The sequence below is a fragment of the Misgurnus anguillicaudatus genome, chromosome 10, assembly GCF_027580225.2.
Source record: "Misgurnus anguillicaudatus chromosome 10, ASM2758022v2, whole genome shotgun sequence".
NCBI lineage: Eukaryota > Metazoa > Chordata > Actinopteri > Cypriniformes > Cobitidae > Misgurnus > Misgurnus anguillicaudatus.
In genome coordinates, this window is record NC_073346.2 from 15287768 (window position 1) to 15311392 (window position 23625).

At 38.7% G+C, this 23625-nt stretch overlaps 1 protein-coding gene across 4 annotated transcripts in view; it reads left to right on the forward strand.

Moving 5' to 3' along the window:
• The first annotated feature begins 702 nt into the window (after positions 1–702).
• hdac9b (histone deacetylase 9b) overlaps positions 703–23625 on the forward strand; it is a 32193-nt gene continuing 9270 nt past the window's right edge. The window contains exons 1-6 of one of the 4 annotated variants that reach the window (XM_073871950.1): positions 703–1343; positions 12261–12502; positions 12919–13069; positions 15346–15466; positions 15963–16087; positions 21929–22060. In XM_073871950.1, coding sequence (XP_073728051.1) covers positions 1232–1343; positions 12261–12502; positions 12919–13069; positions 15346–15466; positions 15963–16087; positions 21929–22060 — 883 coding nt within the window. In that variant the 5' untranslated portion in view covers positions 703–1231. Of the gene's footprint in view, positions 1344–1655; positions 1791–6353; positions 6501–12220; positions 12503–12918; positions 13070–15345; positions 15467–15962; positions 16088–21928; positions 22061–23625 lie in introns of those variants that run through there. The other 3 variants (XM_073871952.1, XM_073871953.1, XM_073871951.1) reach the window with 3 other exon arrangements.

The window sequence follows — 23625 nt, forward strand, 5'->3', positions numbered from 1 at the left end:
AGCTGGGAAATCCCTACTGAAGAAAAAAAACACTGTATATACTGTACAACCTGCCCGCTTCACAAATGACCACACATGTGCAAACACAAGCCTACACGTACTGTACTGCGTACAAATGTTTACAATAGCAACGTAAGGATGTGTCCTCCAGAGAACTGTTATTGGAAATGTGCAGTTTTTATGGTACATCTTATTAATAAGTAATGAGATAACCCCATGTTGTAAAATTATCTCCTTTCATGCATGCCTCACACACATAATTCAATAAAATGTAATGCATACTTTATTTCAGTTTTGCATTCGAAACCAAAAATGTGGAGTTTACTCTGTACACTCTCTGCATGCTAAACACTGCAAACCCTGCAGCGCCGAGCGGCAACATGTCAAGCAAAACGCAGCCAGATCATATTTATATCTCCTGGAAAAACTGGTCGTGCGTCTTTTTTACAGAGACCAGAGGGAAGCAATTGTAAAGGGTGAAATGAGACCGTTCAGAAAGACGAATGAAACAGTGTGACACAGTGTACTAAAATAAAAGAGAAAGAGAGAGACACAGAAACATGCCTCTTGGCTGTAGATGAGGGCCACAGCTGTGTTTGGTGTGGTATTTTTAAACGCATCTATGCTGCACCAATCCCCGCACCGCGCCTGACCTATTTATAGCCTGAGCCGGCCATTGTTCTATTTCTGTCACCTGTGGGCCACGCTCTTGTTGATTCACATGCAAATCAGCCTCCTCCTTTCTGCACCAAGAAACCTGACGGAAAGAGAGACGATAAGCAAGAAGTGAACTCGACTCGACTCGACTCTACCACAGAGAAGACCTCAGCCACCTTGGATTGAAAAAAACCTGTTTGAAACGGGGAACGTTGGAAACTGTGAATCTGACATATTGGAGAGAAAATAACAAGCAGTTTTGTCAGGACAAGAGAAAGGCAGAGCTTAAAGAGAGTGAGAGACTCTCCCGCTGATTCTCTCAACCACTTAGGTGTCGACTGGAGGAGAAGAGAGGAACAGAGAAGAGGAGGAGTGAAGCTTTTAGTGTTAGTGAGGGAGCGCTCTGTCACTCTACGAGTGTCGCTTGAAGAGGAGGAGGCAGAGGCGAACGCTCCCGGTCTCTAGAGAGAGAGAGCAAGCGAGCGAGAGACATAGAACGTAAAGGAGAGAACAAGCTGACAGCAATACAGGAAGAGCACGGCTGCCAGACGATGTGCTGCTAACTGAAGCACTCATGCTCCAGACCATTTACGAGGCTGACTCCTGTTTCTCCACAGACAGCATCGGCAAACACCGGCTGCCTCGGACCTCCAACGACTCTGACATGCACAACGTCAACAATTCAGGTGAATTACTTTTTATTCACATGTTTGTTTGTTTGTTTGTTGCATTATAAGAATGATGACACCCTAAACTTGCAACAACACCAACAACAAGAGAGTTGTGTTAGTCGCTGCTCGGAGTCACAAGTGCATTCGCTGTTGTGTCTGAACGACGGCATGTTTGTGTTGTGGATGTGCTGTCTTCTTCACACCGGTGTGGGGAAAGTTCAGAGGAGGGCAGCGCTCTGTGGATTCCTATTAGCAGGGTTAACATTAAATCACTAAACTAACATAAGGGTGGTTTGAGGTACGTGCAATTATCCTGTCAGACGTCATCCCGGTGAGAAGCGTAGGTTATAAAGGACATCAAAACAGAACTAAGACTCCGACGTCTACAGGATGTTGTTTGACTTTAGCCTTTAATTCAGGGAGAGGAAACTTCCTGACAGAAATACGCTGTCAAGATGAAAGGTACATTACTTTTGACATTTGCCAAAGACAATGAAGAGGGCTATTTTCGACACTGTTTGTCAAGTGCTCGGGTCTGACATCATGTTGGAGGACGTGTTTGCTTTATTGTCTAAATTCTGAGCGTGACTCATTTTTGCTCCTTGCTGGTGACTGAAAGCCGCTGTCACAACCTCTGACCGGTTTTGCGTTGCCAGAACGTAGCGTTTTCTGGGAAACCCATGATTTGAAAGTTTCTTATGGAGTGAGGAGGGAAGAGGGAAAAGGAAGTGCACGTATAATAATAAGACACAGGGTTATTTCGGTTCCTGAAAGACGGGTGGAGGAGATTGCTTCACCTCCGAATTTTCTCTGTTGCACTAAAGTGCCTTATCATTGCTGAACCGCACAAGATTGTTTGGTTAGATAACAGCTTTATTGCGACATAACTGAAACTTTCCTAATTTATCATCTACTCAAGCACACAAATAAATGTGCATAATGCGATCCTGTAATGCTAAATATAACTCCAGACCTCATTTGTACAAACTAAGACATGTTAAATATTGAGCTGTCTCCTTCAATAAGGCTCAGCAGTAAGGATCAACTTGTTAACAGGCCAAGTTCAAGCATCCAGGGCAGTAGGGCACCCCATTCTGCACAACATCGCAGGCAGTGACCCGTGAGCACATGTAAAACACCTCCGCCCTAATAAACAGCGATTCGGTTAATGCTCATGTGTCTGGTGAAAGCCCCATAAAGGCATGCATGGCATTATACAGAACTATGCGGTTAAATAACAGTCATCTGATTGAGGCAGGCAGTAAGGCCTGTTGCTCGCTCTGTGGGTCAGCTATTCTTAGCATGTTATTTTCAGCTTATAGCATTAGCGCGCTAAGATTAGCTACCATGTAGCGTTCTGCTGTCGTACCATCCTCACACATTCTTAATATAACCACAGTGGAACAGTTATTAACAGAGTTTTGTCATTTACATCTGTGGTGTGTACATCTGTTGTTGGGGTGTGCTTAGTAAAAATGTCCCTGTTTCTTCTTTTGTGTGCAAGTAGCTTGGCTGTGTGGAGTACTTCATTTATCTGACACTTTTCTCACAACATCACTGCTATCAAACGGATGAAGGCAATTAGGCGAGGTTATGTATTTCTTAAGATCTGGAAGCGATGTCAGTGAGCTCAGGGAATCAGTTCTTTGGTTTACTGCAAATCTTGGCAACCTGTTGCCATCTGAAGATGTTGTGCCCAAATCAAAATTGGTAACCAAACCAAAAAATGCACAAGATAAAATGCACAAAAATGACTGTGAACAGGTGCTAGAGTATAAGCCAGTTTAAAAGCAGTATAGGGCATGAAAAGGTTTATTATTTTTAAATTGGTTTCAGTTCATTGAAGCTATGAAAAGCGATAAGAAACTACAACTTGGCTCAGGTGTAAAGAGATACGGAGCTTATTTTGACACTTTTAAAACAATTTTCTATATATACTGATTGCTTCAGCGTGCCATACTTGTTTTATATTTTAAATAAATGGTTGCTCATGGATTATCTTGGTGCTTTTATTTATAGTCTTTCACAGAATGGTCAAAGGCTTCAAATTATCCATATGGCAGTGAAAACCATGACATTTAAAATGTGTGCAAGAAGTACTATAGAAAATTGAACCTTTTGTTTGGCTGACAATGTGAATGTATTATTCAACACAATGAGTCGAGCATCTCTCTGGTGCTTAATGTCAAGGCTGTGATTATACTTGTTAAACGTGATTTGGTACTTTCACCAAGACCAGTATAAAAGTTAAAATATAGATTTGTAATATAAAAATCTTTATATTATAGATTTACCAAAGTAATTTTAAGCAAAGTATTTATTCGTTTTTCTTAAATCCTCACATGCACCCTGAAAACTATTAGCATTTTTTGTGATACTGTCAGTGTGTTATGATCTGGATTCCCCTGCCTTGTTTTTGCTGTAAGGAATAAGCTGCTACTTAAAAATACAGCAGCGTTTTCTGCTTTAGACACGCCTGCAGCCCAGAATAACATCAGCTGTAATGAGTACTCACTCGCTCACCGCAACATATGCAGCCAAAAAAACATCACCCCCCTCCCCCCAGCATAAAAACTGTGACTGACAATAGAGGTTAAAAAATAGATTTCAATTTCAATGTGCCGGAGGCTAATTTAAGTCCACCTGATTATTTTGCTGCTTGTTATCTGCATGCTGTATAAACGACAAGCAGGAGCCGCACTGGGAAAGGTTAATATATGCAGCATTTAAAAAATAGCACATAGCTTACGGAGTAATAACAATTGCATCCGAAATCGACTACTTCTATTCTGTATAGTGCGCAAAATCTGTATTCGTAATTAACAGTTTGTCCGAAATCTCAGTATGCAAAAAACAGTATGTAAAAATACCTGGATGGTCTAGACTCTAGTGCTTCCTTTGAGATTTCTACAAATCAGATGGACATTTTTTAATCTCACAAGTCCACGAAAGCTGATGAGTAGGGCTGGGCAAAAACGTGGTCGATTCAAAATCGATTCTCAAAGGCCACAAATTACTTTTTTCCCCATATTTATTTCCGCAAACATTGAACGTAAGATTAACGTTAATCTAATTAATAGTCTTCTCCACTAGATGTCACCCTCTTTTTTGCCTTGCGCGATGTTACCAAGGAGCGAGAGGCGAGTCTGTCATTCATTCATTCAGTCTATATTCTTATTTGAATATAATATAATATACACAATAATATAATATTCTTATATAATATAATATAATATTCTATATAATCTATATTCATTGAGTTGAATCACGAACCGAGTATAAAAACCGACAAGAGAATCGGAATTGTGAATCGAAATCAAATCGATCTGGAACATCTGAATCGATACCCAGCCCTACTGATGAGCTGCCAAATTCAAAAAGTCAATACAATAAAAATACTGTAAACCGGTCAGATCTTAATATGTATATTGAGTGTACCAATTAATATATGTCTAGTGGTTTAATTATTAGTGGTTATGTTGTTGTAAGTAAGTGAAAAAACATATGAGTCACATAACATGCATACTGTACCACTACCCACACATACTTTGACCTTGTCTGTAAAATACAGGCCGGGAAAGATCTGGGAAAGTCCAATGATCTAATTATAAGATTAGGTGCATCAAAGTACAGAAGGAAAATATAATCACAGAATCTTTACATTATGTAAGATGATTTTGAAAACAGAAATGACTTTTGCTGGGTTCAACTTATCGTCCACGATTTAAAAAAAATCTTTTTATTCTTATAGTCACCTTTGTCTTTGAAAAATATCTTGGTTTGTATTTTATGTGACCCTGGACCACAAACCAGTCATAATGGTCATTTTGTTGAAATTGAGATTTATACATTATCTGAAAGCTGAATAATTAAGCTTCCTCCATTGACGTGGTTTGGCGGAGATACAACTATTTGAAAATCAGGAATCTGAGGGTGCAAAAAATCTAAATATTGAGAAAATCACCTTTAAAGTTGTCCAAATGAAGTCCTTAGCTTAGCAACACATAGTACTAATGATAAATACATTTTTATGTATTTACGGTAGGAAAATTACAAAAAATCTTAATGAACTTTACTTAATATGCTAATGATTTTTGCTACTTATTACTTTTTTTGTAGTGTAGGGTAACATATATCTAAGCAATTGTTTCTATTTAGTATTTGCAATATTTAACCTATATTGATGCTTCAAAAGGATAAAAAATGTGCCATATTTACTTTATTTTCCATATAAATCTGCCTTAAATCGATACCCTGGATCTCATCAGCAAATAATGTTTTCACCTGTGAGTATTAATTTCTTAACACTTTGAGTGTTTAAATGTTGACAATGCCGTTCGCATTATAACGATAACTATTACGTTAATTATAACGATAACAATATTAGCATCCACATCAACGGATAACGATAACTATGCTAATTTGCTCACGCACGTGGTACTTAAGCAAATCACTTGCCTTAATGCATTAACTTATATTGCATATTTCTTGTAATAATTTTTTCCAAAATGTTTACATGTTACTGGATATGTAAATATGCTGTTCTTGCACTTACAAAGCGGGTAATATCTTCAACACGCTGCGTTTGGCATAACGTTAAGTCTAAAAAGTGAATAGTTTGTATGGTTATGTCTTACCTTTTGGCGTCGTCAATGTGGTAGGAAAAATGATTACGTTGTCAATTTCACAGCAACTGCATCAGCGCTGGATACCTGAGGTAATTTTATGTTACGGACCTCAGCAATGAGTTTCTCAACAGTAGGCTTGTTCGACTTCATGCGGCGCTGCTAGCACTGACAGGCGGATGACGTCAAAGTACCGCGAGAGCGAGACGATAATAGACTTCGTATGATTTCTCGAATCGCTCTCGCGGTACTTTGACGTCATTTTCCTGTCGGTTCTTGCGCAGCCGCATGAAGTCGAACAGCCTAGTGTCATCTGTCTTTTCAAATGCGCGTGCACTGTCTTGAAGTTCAAATAGATTGATTTGCTGTCGATGGTTTATCGTTCATCGGTTAGGTGAAAAATCGCTCAGCAAGCGATACCGTCGATATCGTTATTTGTATCTTTGTCGTTATATCTTTGGTGTGAACTCCACTCTTTATTATAAAATATATATTTTTTATAGTTATCGTTATAATGTGAACAGCTCTGTTTGTATATGCAAGACTGGTAAGTGTTGACTGAACACCACCAAACATTCATCTGTATGTTTACTTGGAAAACATTCATTTTACCACCCATGGCTTCAAATCTTCCAAAGAAACTAAATAAATAAATAGCTGTGTATAATTTCATTTAATTTTTTGTTTTTTTAGAAGAATGTTGAAAAACGTAATGGAATCTATCATTTGATTTAGCTAACGTAATTTAGGTAAACTTACTTTTAAACTAAGGTTAATGATTGTATAAGCTAATCTCCTTTAATCAAGCGAACTAGTAATGAAACATGCTTTAAAGAAAGGGCAACAAATCATGACTGAAACTGTTCAAAAATAAAGACTGTCATGCACAGACAGTTCATTAAGAGTCTAATTTAGTACCTTTTCACTTAGCAGCGTGTGGGAGGTTTGCTTTGTGGCTGTATGCTGCACTATAAACTCGCCGCTTTGATCATCTCTGTAATCACTGTTAATGAGAAACATCAGTCTGTCAGGGATGCATGGCTTTAGGGATTATGGGAAATGTAGTAGAGCAGATGAATCACGTGTCCCCTGTGGCTAGGCCTGTGGATAAAGGGAACCATTTGGACACAGGGCAGAATGTCATCCCATTTTGCCAAAAATATAACAGTACTCTCTCGGTCATCCTGTGTTCACTGATTCACAGCACCACATCTACGTCACAATTCTAACCACATAACGTTCAGCCAAGGGTCTAACTCATCAATGAAACCACATACAGTACAGTATACTGAAGCTATCAACTCGCTGAGAAGGTACATGAACTTAGAACATTGCTGCTGTTTAAGTGTGGTGCGGGGGTCCAATAGCTTGCATAAATTTGTCAGGGTGATTTTATTTTTGCCCGAGTTAAAATAACCAGATGGCTCCACACGTTTGACAGTCTTTCACACATACCCTATATTAAGAGCGCGCTCAGAAACGAAGTTATATTTAGCCCGGTTACTGCTGGTTTGAGATTCTCTTTTTTCAGTTCAACTGTTTATAATACATCAACAGCTCCTCTTGGCTTCATTACGTGCGAGGTTTTCACGGAGGCTCGGGGCCAAAACGTAAGGTGCGAGGGTGTTTTGTCTCGTAACGCTGATTTAGTGACTGATGTCAGGTGATGCCAAAATGGACCACATCCCACTGCAGTCTCAACAAGTGCCTTTGTTAACGTAATTAAAAGAGTGTCAGTGTCTGGAGGGATCCAACCTGTTGCTCCATTACCTCAACAATGGGTTTTTAAAAGAATAATAGCACACCAAAGTCACATTGAAAGCAGTCAATTGATTGACATTTGATGGCGTCAGTGTTTCCATTCGCAGTAATTCGTTTTGTGTCACAATGACATCATGATGTCTGGAATAGCAAGTGGCTTTAACCCGGTCAGTCAGTCTTAATCTTCGATGTCCCTAAGAGGGTTGACCCCGAGGTTTCTTCCGACTAGTTGGTCGAGTGTATTTTTTTAATAATGGCAGCGGCGGGGGAATGGGGGAATTATGGGATGGGGTGGACAAGTAGGGAAACATAAGATAAATGAGATATCACTGTGGCAAACGTTCTGAGCCAGCAGGTGTTTTGGGGACTATTTTTAGCTCCATTAGGGCAGTAAGCCTAACGCCTGTGACTCATTGTTGAAGCTCATTGGCTGACTCCACAAGTGCTGTAAGAAGACAGGCTGCTCTTTGTAAAGTGCTCTTTCAAGTCTGCATTAATATTCCCCCGTCATTTCAGGATGCTTAGGGTCATCTCCTCGGCTCACTGCAGAAAGCCGCCGCTGTCACTCCCAACCTCACTCTCTTGCAAGACGTGGCATCATGGCAAAAACCCGAAGTGAATTTTTGCTAAACATCCAGAAGTTGATTGCTTCAACCTGAGCTAGAACCGACAGGCATAGCTGGTGTGTTTGAGCTCCAACGGAAAGACAAGAGTGTGTGCATCCGTGTTGGTGTGTGTGTATGGTTCAGACTTATATAAGGGATGATATAATATCCATGGGTGCTCGCAGGGAAGAGACACCACACAGCGCAGCTCAATATCTGCAGGAAGAGGAGTCATTACGATGTCGCCAGCGTTGCCATGGCAGCCAGTTTGGGTGGTGGATATGGGTGTGGGGTTTGTCATAGCCTAAGATTGCACCACTTGCTTTTAGTCTGCTATTTTTAATCGTCAGTTGCGTAGACAGACATTTTTGATGATGGTGAAGAACATTATGTTCAACCAAACAAGCGCTGAAATGCTTCGCCATTAACGTGCGAATTGCCTCTTGTGTCAGTAAGTGCTGTGCTATGGCAACTCATTATGGGAATTTTGTCATCTTAAGAGACACTGGTTTAAGGATAGGATTGATGGTTTAAAGGCTTTGCCTCTGTGTGTGTGTGTGTGTGTGTGTGTGTGTGCGAGCATGCAATTTTGGATCTCTCATTGAACAGGTGGTGTTTTAGCTTGTTATGCCAAAAACAAGCTTTCTAAGGATTAAACTTACATAGCTAATGAATCTAGAGTTTTGCATGCTGTGTTTCTAGCTAAATCACATCCATCCATCCATCCATCCTATGAGCACAATAGCATTAGCACGGTGCGCTCAGACTCAGAAACTTTTTCAGGAGATTGCATTACCTGGAACCATCAGAAAATCAATAATAATTCTTATTCATCGATTTTCTTCAGTTTATCAGCCATTACCGTTATGTACTAAAATAAGTTATTATAAATTACTCAACTAAGCCATCATGTGAACAAGAAAAAACTTTCAGACATTGCTTACTTAAGGATTGCTAAACACAGTGGGGTTCCTGTTGTTACATCATCTTCAATTGTGTAACAACTGCTGTGTGAGTGCTTTCCTCAATGTGAAACATGAGATTTATTGGGCCATAAGTACTGTATATCCTGTCAGTCACTCTGTATGCAGTTATAGGGAAGTAACCACCAAACCGGCAGTCATGTACTGCACTGTACAGTATGTACGCTTGAAAGTTTCTCCTTTTAAGCCACGACCCTGCATCCATAAACATTCTGTTCTTTCATACCGAGTAATTTATCACTTGTGCAAACAATGACACTTTACAAACCCCCTCTTACTGCGATTGTTTTCGGCTAAGCAGGCGTGTAGATGTGTCACAGTCTGTTATGATGAGCATCTCCACACTAAGGGACTGTCCTCCTGGCTTGCTATTGATTTTCACTATCTGGTTGTTGGTTATATATAGTTCTCGGGGCCTTGGGGATGCCCTCTGCTTTTTGTACTCACTGTATTACTTGTAATGAGGCACAGCTTGAAGAATACAGCAGCAATTTTCCATCGTGATGAAGGTGTGATGGTGGCTCCGAGGACGGGGGGATGGTGGGGGAATAAGAGACAGGAACACAAACATCTTGACTTTCTGGAAAATAGACTGCCGCACTGCGGTCACTGCGGACTGGAGGGGTCAGTGGAACCCATTGGACCAAACAATGGCTAGTGATAACCTTTGGAAATGCGCAGAGAGGATTCGCACGTAGATACAAAGCAATGGAGTTTCAGTCTTGTTTCTGCTTTATCTCTACGTGTGAGAGAAACACAGCGGCTCCTGTTGCGCAACATTCAGAAACTTTTGATGACTTTGAGGTGTAGTTTTATGGAGGTTCGCTTCAGAACAGTTTGAAGAGAACAAGGGCAAAATCCAATCAATCTCTGTTGACATTCCAAAGAAATGTGTCTGTATATGACATATAGAAATATATAAAGACAACAAATATCAGGCAAAGTGTGTAAAGAAGTTGCCATCCCTTATGAAAATTAACCATCGTTTTACTACAGTTAAAACCCTAAAAACATGGTTACTGTAGTAAAACCATGGTAACCACAAAATAACCATGGTTTTGACAACCATGGTTTTTAAAAACCATAGTTAAGCCATGGTTGGTGTAGTAAAACCATAGTAATCAATAAACCAAAAAAACATGGTTACTACACTTTTACAACAATAAAACCATGGTTAATTTTCGTAATGGATGTGCATGTGTACTTGGAGGTGGTTTCTCGGACAGGGTTTAGATTAATCCAGGACTACACCTTAGTTATACACATGAATTAAAAAAAGACTTACAAAGAAAAAACTCTAATTAGTTACAAATTAATGAAACATTGACAAAATGAAGAAAACAGTTTTTGATCAATGGACTAACCAAAAAGCAGACTAAACAACTCGCATCACAAACAATTAGTTAAAGGAAAACACCACCCTTTTCAATATTTTACTATGTTCTTACCTCAACTTACACGAATGAACACATACCCATCTTTATTCAATGCGTACACTTAATCTTTGTACAGCGCGTTGTTAATGTGTTAGCATTTAGCTTAGCCCCATTCATTCCAAACAGGAATGAGAAGCCACCAAACACTTCCATGTTTTCCCTATTACAAGAGTAAGCATGGTGGCACAACATAAAAATGTGCCGATTTTTTAAAGCTAAGTGCTCTTCCGCCATACAATATAGTTCTCATTTTTTATCCGATTTAAAAATCGCAACGTTTTATTTTGTGCCACCACCATACTTACTCGTGTAACTACTCATGTAACAGTCTTTAAATAGGGAAAACATGAAAGTGTTTGGTGGCTTCTAAATTCATCCCTGTTTGGATCTTAAGGAATGAATCGGGCTAGGCTAAATGCTAACACATTCACAACAAGCTGTACAAAGACTAAGGCTGTGTCCGAAACCACATACTGTTCAGTAGGTACTGAATGAGATGAAGTACTTACTTACTGACTGTTAAAGCAGTAGGTACTGTATAGTATGAATCCTAGTAATATGAATGCAATTTGGCACACTACATCCGCCATGTTGATACATCACGTGACATACGTCATCATCACCTCATGTCATACCAATGCGAAAACGGCCGCATCGCTGCTTTCGCCTTTCTTCTTCGTTGCGTGACTCCGCTCCTGGGGCATCATGGGATAGTGAAGTGTCCATTGTATGCACGCTTCGAAATCTAACCGGAAGTAGTTGGTCATCCGGGTACTTTTCGCATACTGTTTTTGGAATACTATGTATTCGGACATACTACTCGCCACGCCTACTGCTTTTCGCCTACTATATAGTATGGAAGTAGGCGGTTTCGGACGCATCTTAAAACAGTTTACATCATTCGAATCACAAAAATGTCAGTTTTCCAAAAATATGTGACATATTGAGTTTTTTGTCAAATGCAGTTTCCATCCCACCGTACACTGGAATTTTAAGGGGTTAACAAACATGTAAACTGGTTAGTTATCACATAAACTTACTTTCTTAAGTATACAGTATTGGTTTTATGGATAAATAGAAGCGAACCTGGTTCCTTCACATAAATTTATCAGGCTGTCCGTGTAAAAAAAGTTGCGTCTTCTCCTGAGGTAAATTCAAACAGTACTGCGCAGTGCACTCACGCGGCAAATTGATTAACCCAAGTAGTTGGGTTGATGTGTCGGGGGTGGTGGAGGGGTGCATTCATTCAACTGTAAATAAAAATGACCCAGACACTAACCCAAACTTTTGGGTCACACGTAAGTGCCCAAAAAACTACCCAGCACAGATAAAACAACCTACTCAAATGACCCAAAAGGTTCAACTCAGCGTCTTGGTAGATAAAATAAACCAACATTTTGTAATGTAATTAGTGTGTAACCTTAATATTGGATTATGAGACTTTAGCCTAGATTTCATAAATAATAAACCATCTAAATGTAGAGATGTTCATGCTTAATGATTGTATTCATTTCTTTCTCAGTGGATGTTAAGCCAGAGGTTCCCTTGGCGCTTGATCCGGGTTCCCCGCTGGACCTTCGTACGGATATAAGGATGCAGGGTTCTGCTTCAGACCCCAGCATGTGGGAAAGACAGCTTCAACAGGAACTGCTCCTCATTCAAAAACAACAACAAATTCAGAAACAGCTCCTAATCAGTGAGTTCCAGAAACAACATGAAAACCTGGTCCGCCAGCACCAGGCCCAGATACAAGAACACCTAAAGGTAATAATAACACACTGTCCTCGTGACATAGTGATTAAAACCATGCACAACAAAACAACACTGCTGTGCAATATTATACATGATGAAACAGAAAGCAAGACAAACAGTTACCACAACCGTACAGTCCAACTAAATATGAAACACTTGCTGTGCCTCAAAACAAATGTTTTCATTGATATATCAGAATAACAATTATTTTGTTTATGTCCACTGAAATTAATATATGGCAACACCATATGTGATTATACCTAGAAATATATAACATCATAAGTAAGTTCACTTTTTTGAAACTTACACACTATTACTGTAACAATCACAAATCCTTTCTAGTTAAATAGTTCAAGACACAGACAATAGAAATGACTGCGAGCATCATTAAAACAGCTGTGTTGTGTAATGAGACACCTGCCTCTCAGCTCCAGCAGGAGCTACAGGTCATGAAGCAGCAGCAGGAAAAGCTGGAGAAGGAGAGAAAACTGGAGCTACAGAGTCAGGAGAGAGAGCTGGAGAGACATCGTCGTGAACAACAAGTCCTGTTTCTGCGCAATAGAGAGAGAAACAGAGAGAGTAAGAGCTTGTCATCACTCTCACCCACACAACACTCAAACAACCTGCCTGCTTTTAATGGTATTCAAATGTCAAATGACACACGTCTGTACCAATATTTCAACACGGCGTGATAAAAAACTGTATGGTGTAGGGTTTTGTACTTAAAGACCTGGGCTGATAACCACAAGGTTGTGGGTTCAATCTTCTCTATGGGGTGACAAGGTTGCGCCATGCAGTGGGGATTGGCCTTCTGATAGGTCTGCCTTATATTGGTTGGAATAAAAGCGAGCTAAATGACTAATCAGGCCCACGTGGAAAATAAACTTTGTAGAAATTACCGCAGATTTCCACTGATTTTTAATGAGAGTAAATTTTGTGTGTTGGCCTTTTATTGCATGTTTAAGGGCACCTATTATGGCTTTTTACAAGATGCAATATAAGTCTCAGGTGTGCCCAGAATGTGTCTGTGAAGTTTTAGCTCAAAATATCACACAGATCATTTATTAAAACATGTTTAAAATTACTCTTTTTGGTTGCTTTGTTTTAATGTCTGTACCTTTAAATGCAAATGAGCTACAGCTCCTCACTTCCTTACAAACAGACAGTGAACGCTTTCAGTTAAAATAGATCGGATTTATACAGTCTGAGACAGTAGTATCTAGTGGACAGAATACAATTTGCTGAGGGTGGAAACTATGGTAAGTGGGCGGGGCTTTATCAATGTGACCTCACATTTATAAGAGAATCAAAACGGCATGTCTAATGAGACTCTTTGGTTTAATGAGAAGGGTAGTTGTCTTCACACACTGCCAACACACATTATGTCCAAACATTTTGTAAAAGTGACTTGTGCATAATAGGAGCCCTTTAATTAATAGATGAATGAATTTGAATATGCTTTTAACGACACTGTAAAAACAAATTTTGCACATTTTTAAGTAAACTCTACGGAGCCCTTAAGGGGACTTGGAGCAGAAATTAAATAAAGTTTCACTTTCACGTGCGCGCGCGATAGTTTCACGTGCGCATGGAATAATTTCACGTGGGCACACGAAACTAAACTTTTAAAAAAAATTCTGCACATGAAGGTTTCGCGTGAGCACATGAAACTAAACTTTGGATTTTTTTTGCTCCAATGTCACCTTAGGGGCTCGGTAAAAATCAACTTGGATTTATACATCTTTCTTTTCTAGTGATGAGTTGTTGTTACTTAAATAAAGTAGATTTAATTAAAATTAAAAAAGCTCATTTTATTTAATTTAATTTATAAGTTACTGCAACTCATTTCTAGTTGAAAAAAAGTTAAAATGACTTGTTAATCTAAGTTGATTATACTTAAAACATTTTTTACAGTGTACTGTCCCAATAAAAGTTATATAAAAATGTGACCCTGTCTGTGAATATCCAACTAAAGTCTTTTTTTTGTGATTTATTCTTTTTTAGGAGTAAAATCCTCCTACATAATTTAAAGTACAATTTCTGTGAAAATATAACCTTGATATCTTTAATATTGACTGAGGAAGGTCATGTCAAAAATGTAAAATCAATGAATGAAATCAAACATTGATGCTCCTAATTACCTTAGATTCTGAGACTTTAGCCTGGATTTCACAGACACGGGGCACATTTTTATGGCATGAATAAAAGCACTTAAACCGTCTGATTCATGCTGTGGTTACTGATAAGGTTAAATCTCAGGTCACATTTCAAGCTAAAACCAAAAGAAATTTTTTTTTAATTTCTGCACCCAGAGTCTCATTATCATAATGTGACAGAGCAGTTGTTTTTATATCTTTCATTATTCTCCTTGCTAATTCTCATTTACACTATACAGTATTTCTACTTTTTGGAAAATGAATGGCATGTTCTTGGCAGGTTTAGTATATAAGATGCACCCATAAACGGTTCAATCTGCGAGATTAAACAAACCCTCCAAAGGTGCCTCACGTCTGCTGTCCAGAAGAGGGAGATGTTCCTTCATTTGTGTTAAAGATGCTTAAATCTCCAGCCAATAGTGTAAGAGATTTTTAAAGTGCAGCTATTAAGAAGTGTGTGGGCGAATGTGAAGGGAAGACGCTGTTGTCTGAGTTCAGGCTGATCCTGCTGCGTCTGGGAGTGTCAGTAAAACAGTCTTTTCTTTGGCCTTGAAAGGGAGCCAAACTCAACAAACATGCATATTAAACTGATAGCTCACTGAAAAATGAAAATATAACCATAATTTAAATCTGTATATGTTTTGACTGAACCCCAAGATGTTTATGGTTTCTCTGGGTGTGTGTCTCCTGGTCTAACAGGTGCGGTGGCCAGCACCGAAGTCAAGCAGAAACTCCAAGAGTTTCTGTTGAGTAAATCCACTAAAGATGGGGTACCAACCGCACCCTCCCTGAAAATCACACAGAGCTCCAAACTGTGGTACACGTAAGTTATATACCCTCACATACCTCAAATCATTTTCAGTCACTGTTATAATGAGTCATAAGTAGCAATTTTGTAAGTACGTAACATCTGTGAAATCCATAATCAAATTATGAGATTAGGAACAGTGAAGCATTTTAGTTTGATTTCACGTTGATTTCAGTCTTTGAAATGGCCTTACTCAGTCAATATTAAAGATATCAAGGATATATTTCCACTGAAATATAAGTAGGGTGATTTTATGTAGAAAAAAATGACTTTAGACTTTAGCATGGATCACATAGTGCAAAAAAATTACATGTTTTTACTGTGTAATATAAAAAGCATATATATTGTAAAGAAATAAAAAACCGTCCAAGGTACTAAAATCAGCAGATTTTTACTAATAATGTGTAATGTGATCCTAAGGTTGTAGGTTGTAAGCACAGGAGAGTTGTCGGCTGTATTTATGACTGTGATGTAAGTTCAGGAGTTCAGTTTGCATCTCCTCTCTGTTCACGGCCTCTCATCACACCTCTCTCGAGCAAAGTTCACCTCCTTTGGGAGGTGCGTCCTCCTCCTGCAAGGTTTCAATGCCATACCCGCAGGAGAGTCGGGATGACTTCCCTCTGAGGAAGACAGGTAGGCCTCAAATACGAGTTTTGAAAGGCTGGCCTCTTATAATTCTTATCTTTTTAATCTATATTAAATTGCTAATGATAGAAAACGCACAGTGTATACATATATGCATTTACCAAGCATATATACTTCTATTTATGTATTTGTGGTTGTGGCAATAAACCATAGCATTATTAAACATGTACTGTAAGGAGGGAAGTTGTTTTTCCTCAAAATTACAGGATCCCATGAGAGCTGACACATGAGCTCATATGTACATTATTTTGAGTAGTGTTTAAGTAAATTTCATTCGTTTCTTTACAGTAGGATTTCCTCTGCTTATAAACCACAAATTACATAAAACCTCGCTAAAAGGTGTATAATTTTCCGACATTATAATTATTTAGAAAATCCTTGATTTTTCACAGAAAGCACTACAGGTTTGTTGACTCAGTTCTGGGGGGAGTTTTGTGGGAAGTCTGTATTATTGTGAGTTATGACTCCCACTTGGTCAGCCGGTCGTGAGTTCTTGCGAACTGTTCATAACTGTGCCGTTAAGTCAGGGAAATGAAATGACATTACATTCCTTCCTCGCCGTGTCCCTTTGAATTATGACAGTAAACAATTATACCTGCCTAATTACTTTAGCATATGGCTTGGCACGCCGTATATTTACACAATTCAAGGGATCAGACGAGGGAGGTTTAATCCCAAATTGTGCCGACTTTGTTTGCCAAATGTAAACTAATCTAAGGCAATTATGTAGGTTGTTCAGTTCAAATAAGCACTTTATAGACACATGAAAGAGACGTGTTTATTGTCTTAGCTTTCGAACAGTAACCTCCCAGTTTCAGCATCAATTTCTGCTTCGCTTCACCGAAACCAGCCAATATCCTGAGAACGGAGAGGAACAGAAGGTTGAGGAATCCAAATAGATCATCAAGAAAGCAATTTTTGAGGAAAAAACGGGACGTCTTTTTTCATAAAGAAAAAATTTGATCAGAAAATGAAAATCCACTCATAATTAACCTATACTGTTGCAATCCCCGATGACTTCCTTTCTTCCACTGAAGTTTACAATGCTTGCACTTCCTGGCTGTGTAAAGCCATTGAATGGTCGTCGGGATTTTGAAGTTCCAAAAAGCACATCCATCCATTATTATTATTAAATCCAAACGATTACTTTGTTGATGGATGGATGTGCTTTTTGGAGCTTTATCACGTTGAACAATATTCAGTGGCATTACAAATCATTTCTAGAATGGAAGAAGTGAAGTCATACATCTGGGATTGCATGAGGGTGAGTAAATTATGATGAGGTGAACTAATCCTTTAAAAACTGTAAAGTTCAATTGTTTTCAATACACGAATTTCTGACTAAATTCTAGATAAAGACTCTATTATCGATTTTTCCTGTAATGCCGAGCTCTTGGTCCATATCACACAATATTAACAATGTAATGAAATTCAAACAGTTTGATAGATCAAAAGATTATAAATAAACCATTTAATCATATCAATCATATCAATATGCCACAGAAAACCAAACAATTTAGGATAATTTAGGAACTATCCGTCCTTTATGAGTATTATTCATTGCGTAAATCTTTTTTGCCTAAAAGCCATTTCCTGCTTGTTGGATTCCAAGCTCTATATGTGGTCACACCGGTATAAGACCCCTTCCTCCGCTTCCTGTCCATCTCAATTAGAAACCCCTCAAAGTAAGCACGCAGCAGGAGCGACACAAAGGTGCCGGTTGTTTCGCATCCTGGTTTTCATTTGAGATTTTTGATTGGCATATGTCAAGGGGTTAGGTTAGCACTGTGAAGAGAATTGACCATAGCAAAGCCCTTTTGGCACTCTCTGATGCACTTTGAGAGGACATTTTCAGTTGGCAGTATGTTTCACTCAGGTCCTCTAGATCGTATTAACAGCAAATCTCAGTGTGGCTTTTGTTTGATATGGTAGAAAACAAGCTATTTATCTACCTAGCTTGTTTACCGTAACTGGCAATGTCATGTCCTGGACCAGAGCAGATCTGTATGGAGGTCCGTGACAGCGCTGTGGGCAGGAACAGCCCTGCTTATTGAAAACAGGAAAAACCTTTACCTTGACCCACATAGCAAACATGTGGAGCAGGTGCAGTTGAGATGAGAGGGATTTGAGTTTGTGCGTCTTAAAGAGAAGATATTCTGGGCTGTAGGACCAGACGTGCTGTATCGTGTCACAGAGGTATTTCCCACTGGAGACGCGTATGGGAAGGAAAAACAAGAAAAATGGACTGCGATGCAATGATGAAGTAATATGGATTGCAAAGGCAATGTTGTTGCATCACATGGTTCATGCCTTCTGGGTAAACAGGTGTTTGTATTTTGAGTAATGAGAGAAAAATAGGAAAGGGAATGCAGGATGTGTGCGTTCGAAGATGGATTGCCTGATGATGACTGATTTAAACATTAAACAAGATTTGAAAAAAATATATTAGATTTAAAGTTAAACTTGTTCAATGTGTTCAAAAGTAGTTTTTTTGTTTCAATGTTTTACTATGTTTATAACGACTCTTGGAGATTTTGAGTTCGACCTCATATGTATAGTCAAACATGTACACACAGAAATTCAACGATGGGTCTGAGACTTTAAAAAAAGTCCTTTAAAACTTTATTTAAACCACACTGAAAACAGGTGAAGGTAAATTTACTAGGAAATATTTACAGTAAGAAATATTTACTGCATTTTCTTCACAATCTAAAACATGTTGGGTAATTTCAATCAGTTGGGTAAAATGACCCAGTTACAATTTAAATCATGGTTACGTTTGTACATATAACCCAACCGGGTTGAAACAACCCAGTGTGCTTAGTGTGTAGTTCATAATAATAATAAAAATGTGTGAAATTAAACATTTCACATAACTTATTTGTACACAATTTTAGATTCCCTAAAACACACAAGATGCTTATTAAAAATCATATTATTCAATCCATAACATGGATCATTAGATTTTGCACAAACCTTACCTGAAAAATTTATGCCAGCACAGGTGCATGTCACTAAAAGGCAAGACATACCAAATATTTACGCACTGTAAATTTCATATTCATTTATCAACAAAACTTCATTACTTTCATTATTTAAAAAAATATATATCATAATTTTTTTTTCAAAAACGCTCCTCCCCTTCTTGAAACGATCTCTCTTTACTTCCAGCCCAGGAAAAGATTGCAGCGATTAGCATGTTGCTAACATGACCCAACTTTAAGCGATCCGATCAGTTATTGATGGACGAAATCAAGTTCCGCCCTACCATTTTTCTCATTTTGGAAGCCGTTGCACTCGGATATACGTCATAATGAGTAAATAGAACAATCGCTACTTCCGTTTCATGCCGACTTTAATATAATCCATTTGGGTACGATTAACAAAATATATATATTTAAAAATTCAAACTCAAAGCATTTTCACCGAGGGTCTTTCTTAAATTTTTGGACCCTATACTGTGTCAACACCTGACACCAGACTTTAAAGCATAAAGTTCACATATTCTGAAAAGTAAAATTTGTATTTGGGTCAAGATAGCACAATAAATAGAATTAAGCAGTGTGTACCCGGGTCAGTGACAAAAACGGTTTGGCAGGATGAGAAATTCAAAAATCTTTTAAAAACTTGTTTAAAAGCATGCATCAGGTTTATTTCAATACACAAAGTGTATTTATGTTGATTTTATGCAATAAAAATGACATTTGCATCATTTTTATGAAAGTTAAGACTGAATGGACCTGAAAATGTCAAATGGTGTAACCGCCAATTGCGCCAAAGAATGAGAAATGTTAAATATTTTATACACCTTGATGGCATGTAAGTGTAATCATAAAAAAACTATAATAATAATTTTAAAATATTATTTCATTGGTTATTTCTAAATGTAAATTTGAATGCGTTTTTGTAATATTTGTCCTGACATATGCTGAAAACAGCTCTGTTTTCTAAATAATCTTTAAAAAATTATATAAAAATGTATGTAAAAAAATCATATTACACTAAACTAGATGATTATATTTTATTCCACTTTTTTATGAATATATTTATATTTTCATAAAAAAATACTAATTACACCAATTAACACAGACCGGTTACACCACATGGACATTTTTGCAGTTATCTCCCAAATATTCTTTCAAAATTAAATAAAACCAGAAATTTTAGACTTGGTCCTCAAAAAAGAGAATGAATGCAAGTAATCTACAAATTTATTTTGAAATTTTAACCCTTTTAAATTTAATTAAACCATACAGACACAAAATAATTAACGTCACGTCATTGACCCACCCCCCAAAACTGTTTCCCAAAGTGTACCAATAGGATTGTTTTATGTGCCCATTAAGTCATCGCCTCATACATATTACTGTTTGTCTTGGCCACTGGTTCCAGCCTGTGTCACAGATGCGAAAAATGAGGCAGGTGTCTGTCGCTCATGACCACTCTTTTTGAGTGAGATTGCTCAAAGTGGTGTGTTTTCTCATCGCGTCACGATCGCAGTCTCCCATTGAGCCCACCGACAACCGAGCTTCCACCTCCACACCAATAGGGTGGTGTTCCCGTGGCGACAGGCTAAAGCGCTGAATAAAAATAGAAGGCAATCAGGACAGTGTGGGGTGCAAGGCGGATTGGAGGAGGCTCCCTGCAGTTTGCTCTCAGCCCACTTCGCTAGCTGGATTTACATCCCATTACCGCACTGCTGGATGAGAGCTGACGCTTTTGCCGATGTTCTGCAGAGGTCTGAAATAGCAGCCCTGCCCGTGGGCCATTCACTCCTCTGAGATTACCACTTACAGCTGTGTCTTCCCATGACTCTCTCTGTTCTCAAACGATATCTTTTTGTATGATTGCAGCCCCAATGTGGTCAACAGTGTGATTATGTGCAGAATAGCAAAGTAAAAACATTTCCCCTCATTTTTTATAGAAATGTTCACACAATCCTGTAGATGTTTTTTTTTACTTTTTGTGTGAATTGCACAAATTTTGGTTGTGTTGGGTGATGTCCACGTGAACTACTCATGGACCACTGATCCAGACAATGGGCTGCACACTACTTGATGGTGTTACTATTGCACAATGGGAAACTGCTGGGTAAAACAACAGACATCTACTCATTATAATAAAACCAAATTTCGGTATTTTTGGCTGCTGGTTGTAATGTGGGTGTTCCCATAGGGAGGCACTGAATGTGGGTGGCTGGCTTAGTCACTCGCTTCCCATCAGAGGGTTATTTTGAAGCACTTGCCTGTACATTAGTCAAATAAACATGCTGCTCCATAATGCATAATTCAAGAACATTTAAATTATGACAAAATACTCCACAGGGTGTTACTGTAGAAATAATGAGAGAAAATCTTGTTCCATTGCAGTCATTGTCACATTTTTGTATATTTTGCATTAATATGTGTTTGGATTGGACAGGCTGTATCTACATTCACTCACTAAAACATCTGCTACTTTAGCATGTTAACTGTTACTATACAATGCTATGGTCAGCCTACATCTGGATAAGTTTCTTTTTTTTTACATGAACCCCTTGTTTTGCACAACCTAATTTATTCCAGATGAAACTTTAAAAACAACCTGTAATCACGGTATAAGAATGCCACTACGCAACAGCGTGGATTCCCCTCTCTGTGATAAAAATCATTCATGCCTGTTGGATTACATGCACAGCTACAAATACTTGAGCTCAAAAATATGTTTAACTAAACCCGCCAAAAAGATACTCTCCAAAATATCAGAATGAAACTTCACCTTAGCCAAGATTGTGAAGACATAGAAACTTACGTTCTTGATTTAAGTGTGTTAAATGTTTTTAATCCTCAGTTTCAGAGCCCAACCTGAAGGTGCGCTCCAGGTTAAAGCAGAAGGTTGCTGAGAGAAGGAGCAGCCCACTCCTGAGGAGAAAAGAGGGGAGCATTATGACACCCTTTAAAAAGAGAGCCCTGGAACTTCTGGGTAGGAGTGCCATCTCATAATGAATTGCATAGTTACACAACACACCTGGGGGGGTAAACAGTAAGATTTCTTATTTCGCACTGGTAGTTTCTCTCCAGTGATCACAGCAGCTGTCCATTTCCTCTGAAGCTCAGTGTGCTATATTGTTACATAATAGCTGCTTTGACAGGTGACATGTTTAAATGTATCCAGTGTGGTTTTTGATGTTTTGCTGGTTGAATCATTTTTCCATGGTTATTCACTTGTGGATGTTTAATGTGTATCAGTGGCAGTGGACTGTAAGTGTGGGAGGCCTGTGTTACATTTATAATTCATTACATATACATTAGTCATATCCAAAGCAACTAACAGTGCTTTCATACTGTACATTTTATCAGTACTGTATGTGCGTTCTCTGGGGAATGAACCCATGACCCTTCCACTGCTAACGCAATGCTTTACCAACTGAGCTTCAGGAACAGTGACAGCATGAACAACAGGAACAATGTGTTTCCCAAAAGCAGTGCTTTTATGGATAGACAGACAGACGGACCGACAGACAAGAGGACAGGGACAGACAGATGGACAGACAGAAGGACTGAAAGACAGATGGACAGACAGATAGATAAACAAACAGACAGAAAGTAAAATTGACAGATAGATAAAGATATTGACAAAGAGACAGACAGACCAACAAATAGACAGACAGACAGACAGACAAATTGATGGACAGATAGAAAAACAACTAGACAGACAAACAGACAGATAAATATACAGATAGACAAATAGACAGGTAAATAGACAGACAGACAGACAAATAGACAGACAAAGGGACAGACAGACCAACGAATAGACAGATAGATAGATAGATAGATAGATAGATAGATAGATAGATAGACAAAGACACATATAGACAGACAGACAGACAGATAGACAGACAAATAGACAGAGAGATACTGACAAAGAGACAGACAGACCAACAAATAGACAGCTAGACAGACAGACAGACATATAGACAGAGAGATAGACAAAAGGGCCGACAGTCAGATAGACAGGCAAAAAGGGACGACAGCCGGATGGACGGACAGACAGACAGACAGAGAGAAGGACCGACAGACAGATTGACAGAGAGAAGGCCCAACAGACAGATGGACGGACAGACAGACAGACAGACAGACAGACGGACGGACAAAGAGACGGACAGATAGACAGACAGATAGACGGACAAAGAGACAGACAGATAGACGGACAAAGAGACATGTAGACAGACAGATAGATAGACAGACAGACAGACAGACAGACAGACAGACAGTAGATAGATAGATAGATAGATAGATAGATAGATAGATAGATAGATAGATAGATAGATAGGTAGATGGGTAGATGGGTAGATGGGTAGATGGGTAGATGGGTAGAAGGGTAGATAGGTAGATGGGTAGATGGGTAGATGGGTAGATAGAAAGATAGGTAGATGGGTAGATAGAAAGATAGGTAGATGGGTAGATAGATAGGTAGATAGATAGGTAGATAGGTAGATGGGTAGATGGGTAGATAGATGGTAGATAGGTAGATAGGTAGATGGGTAG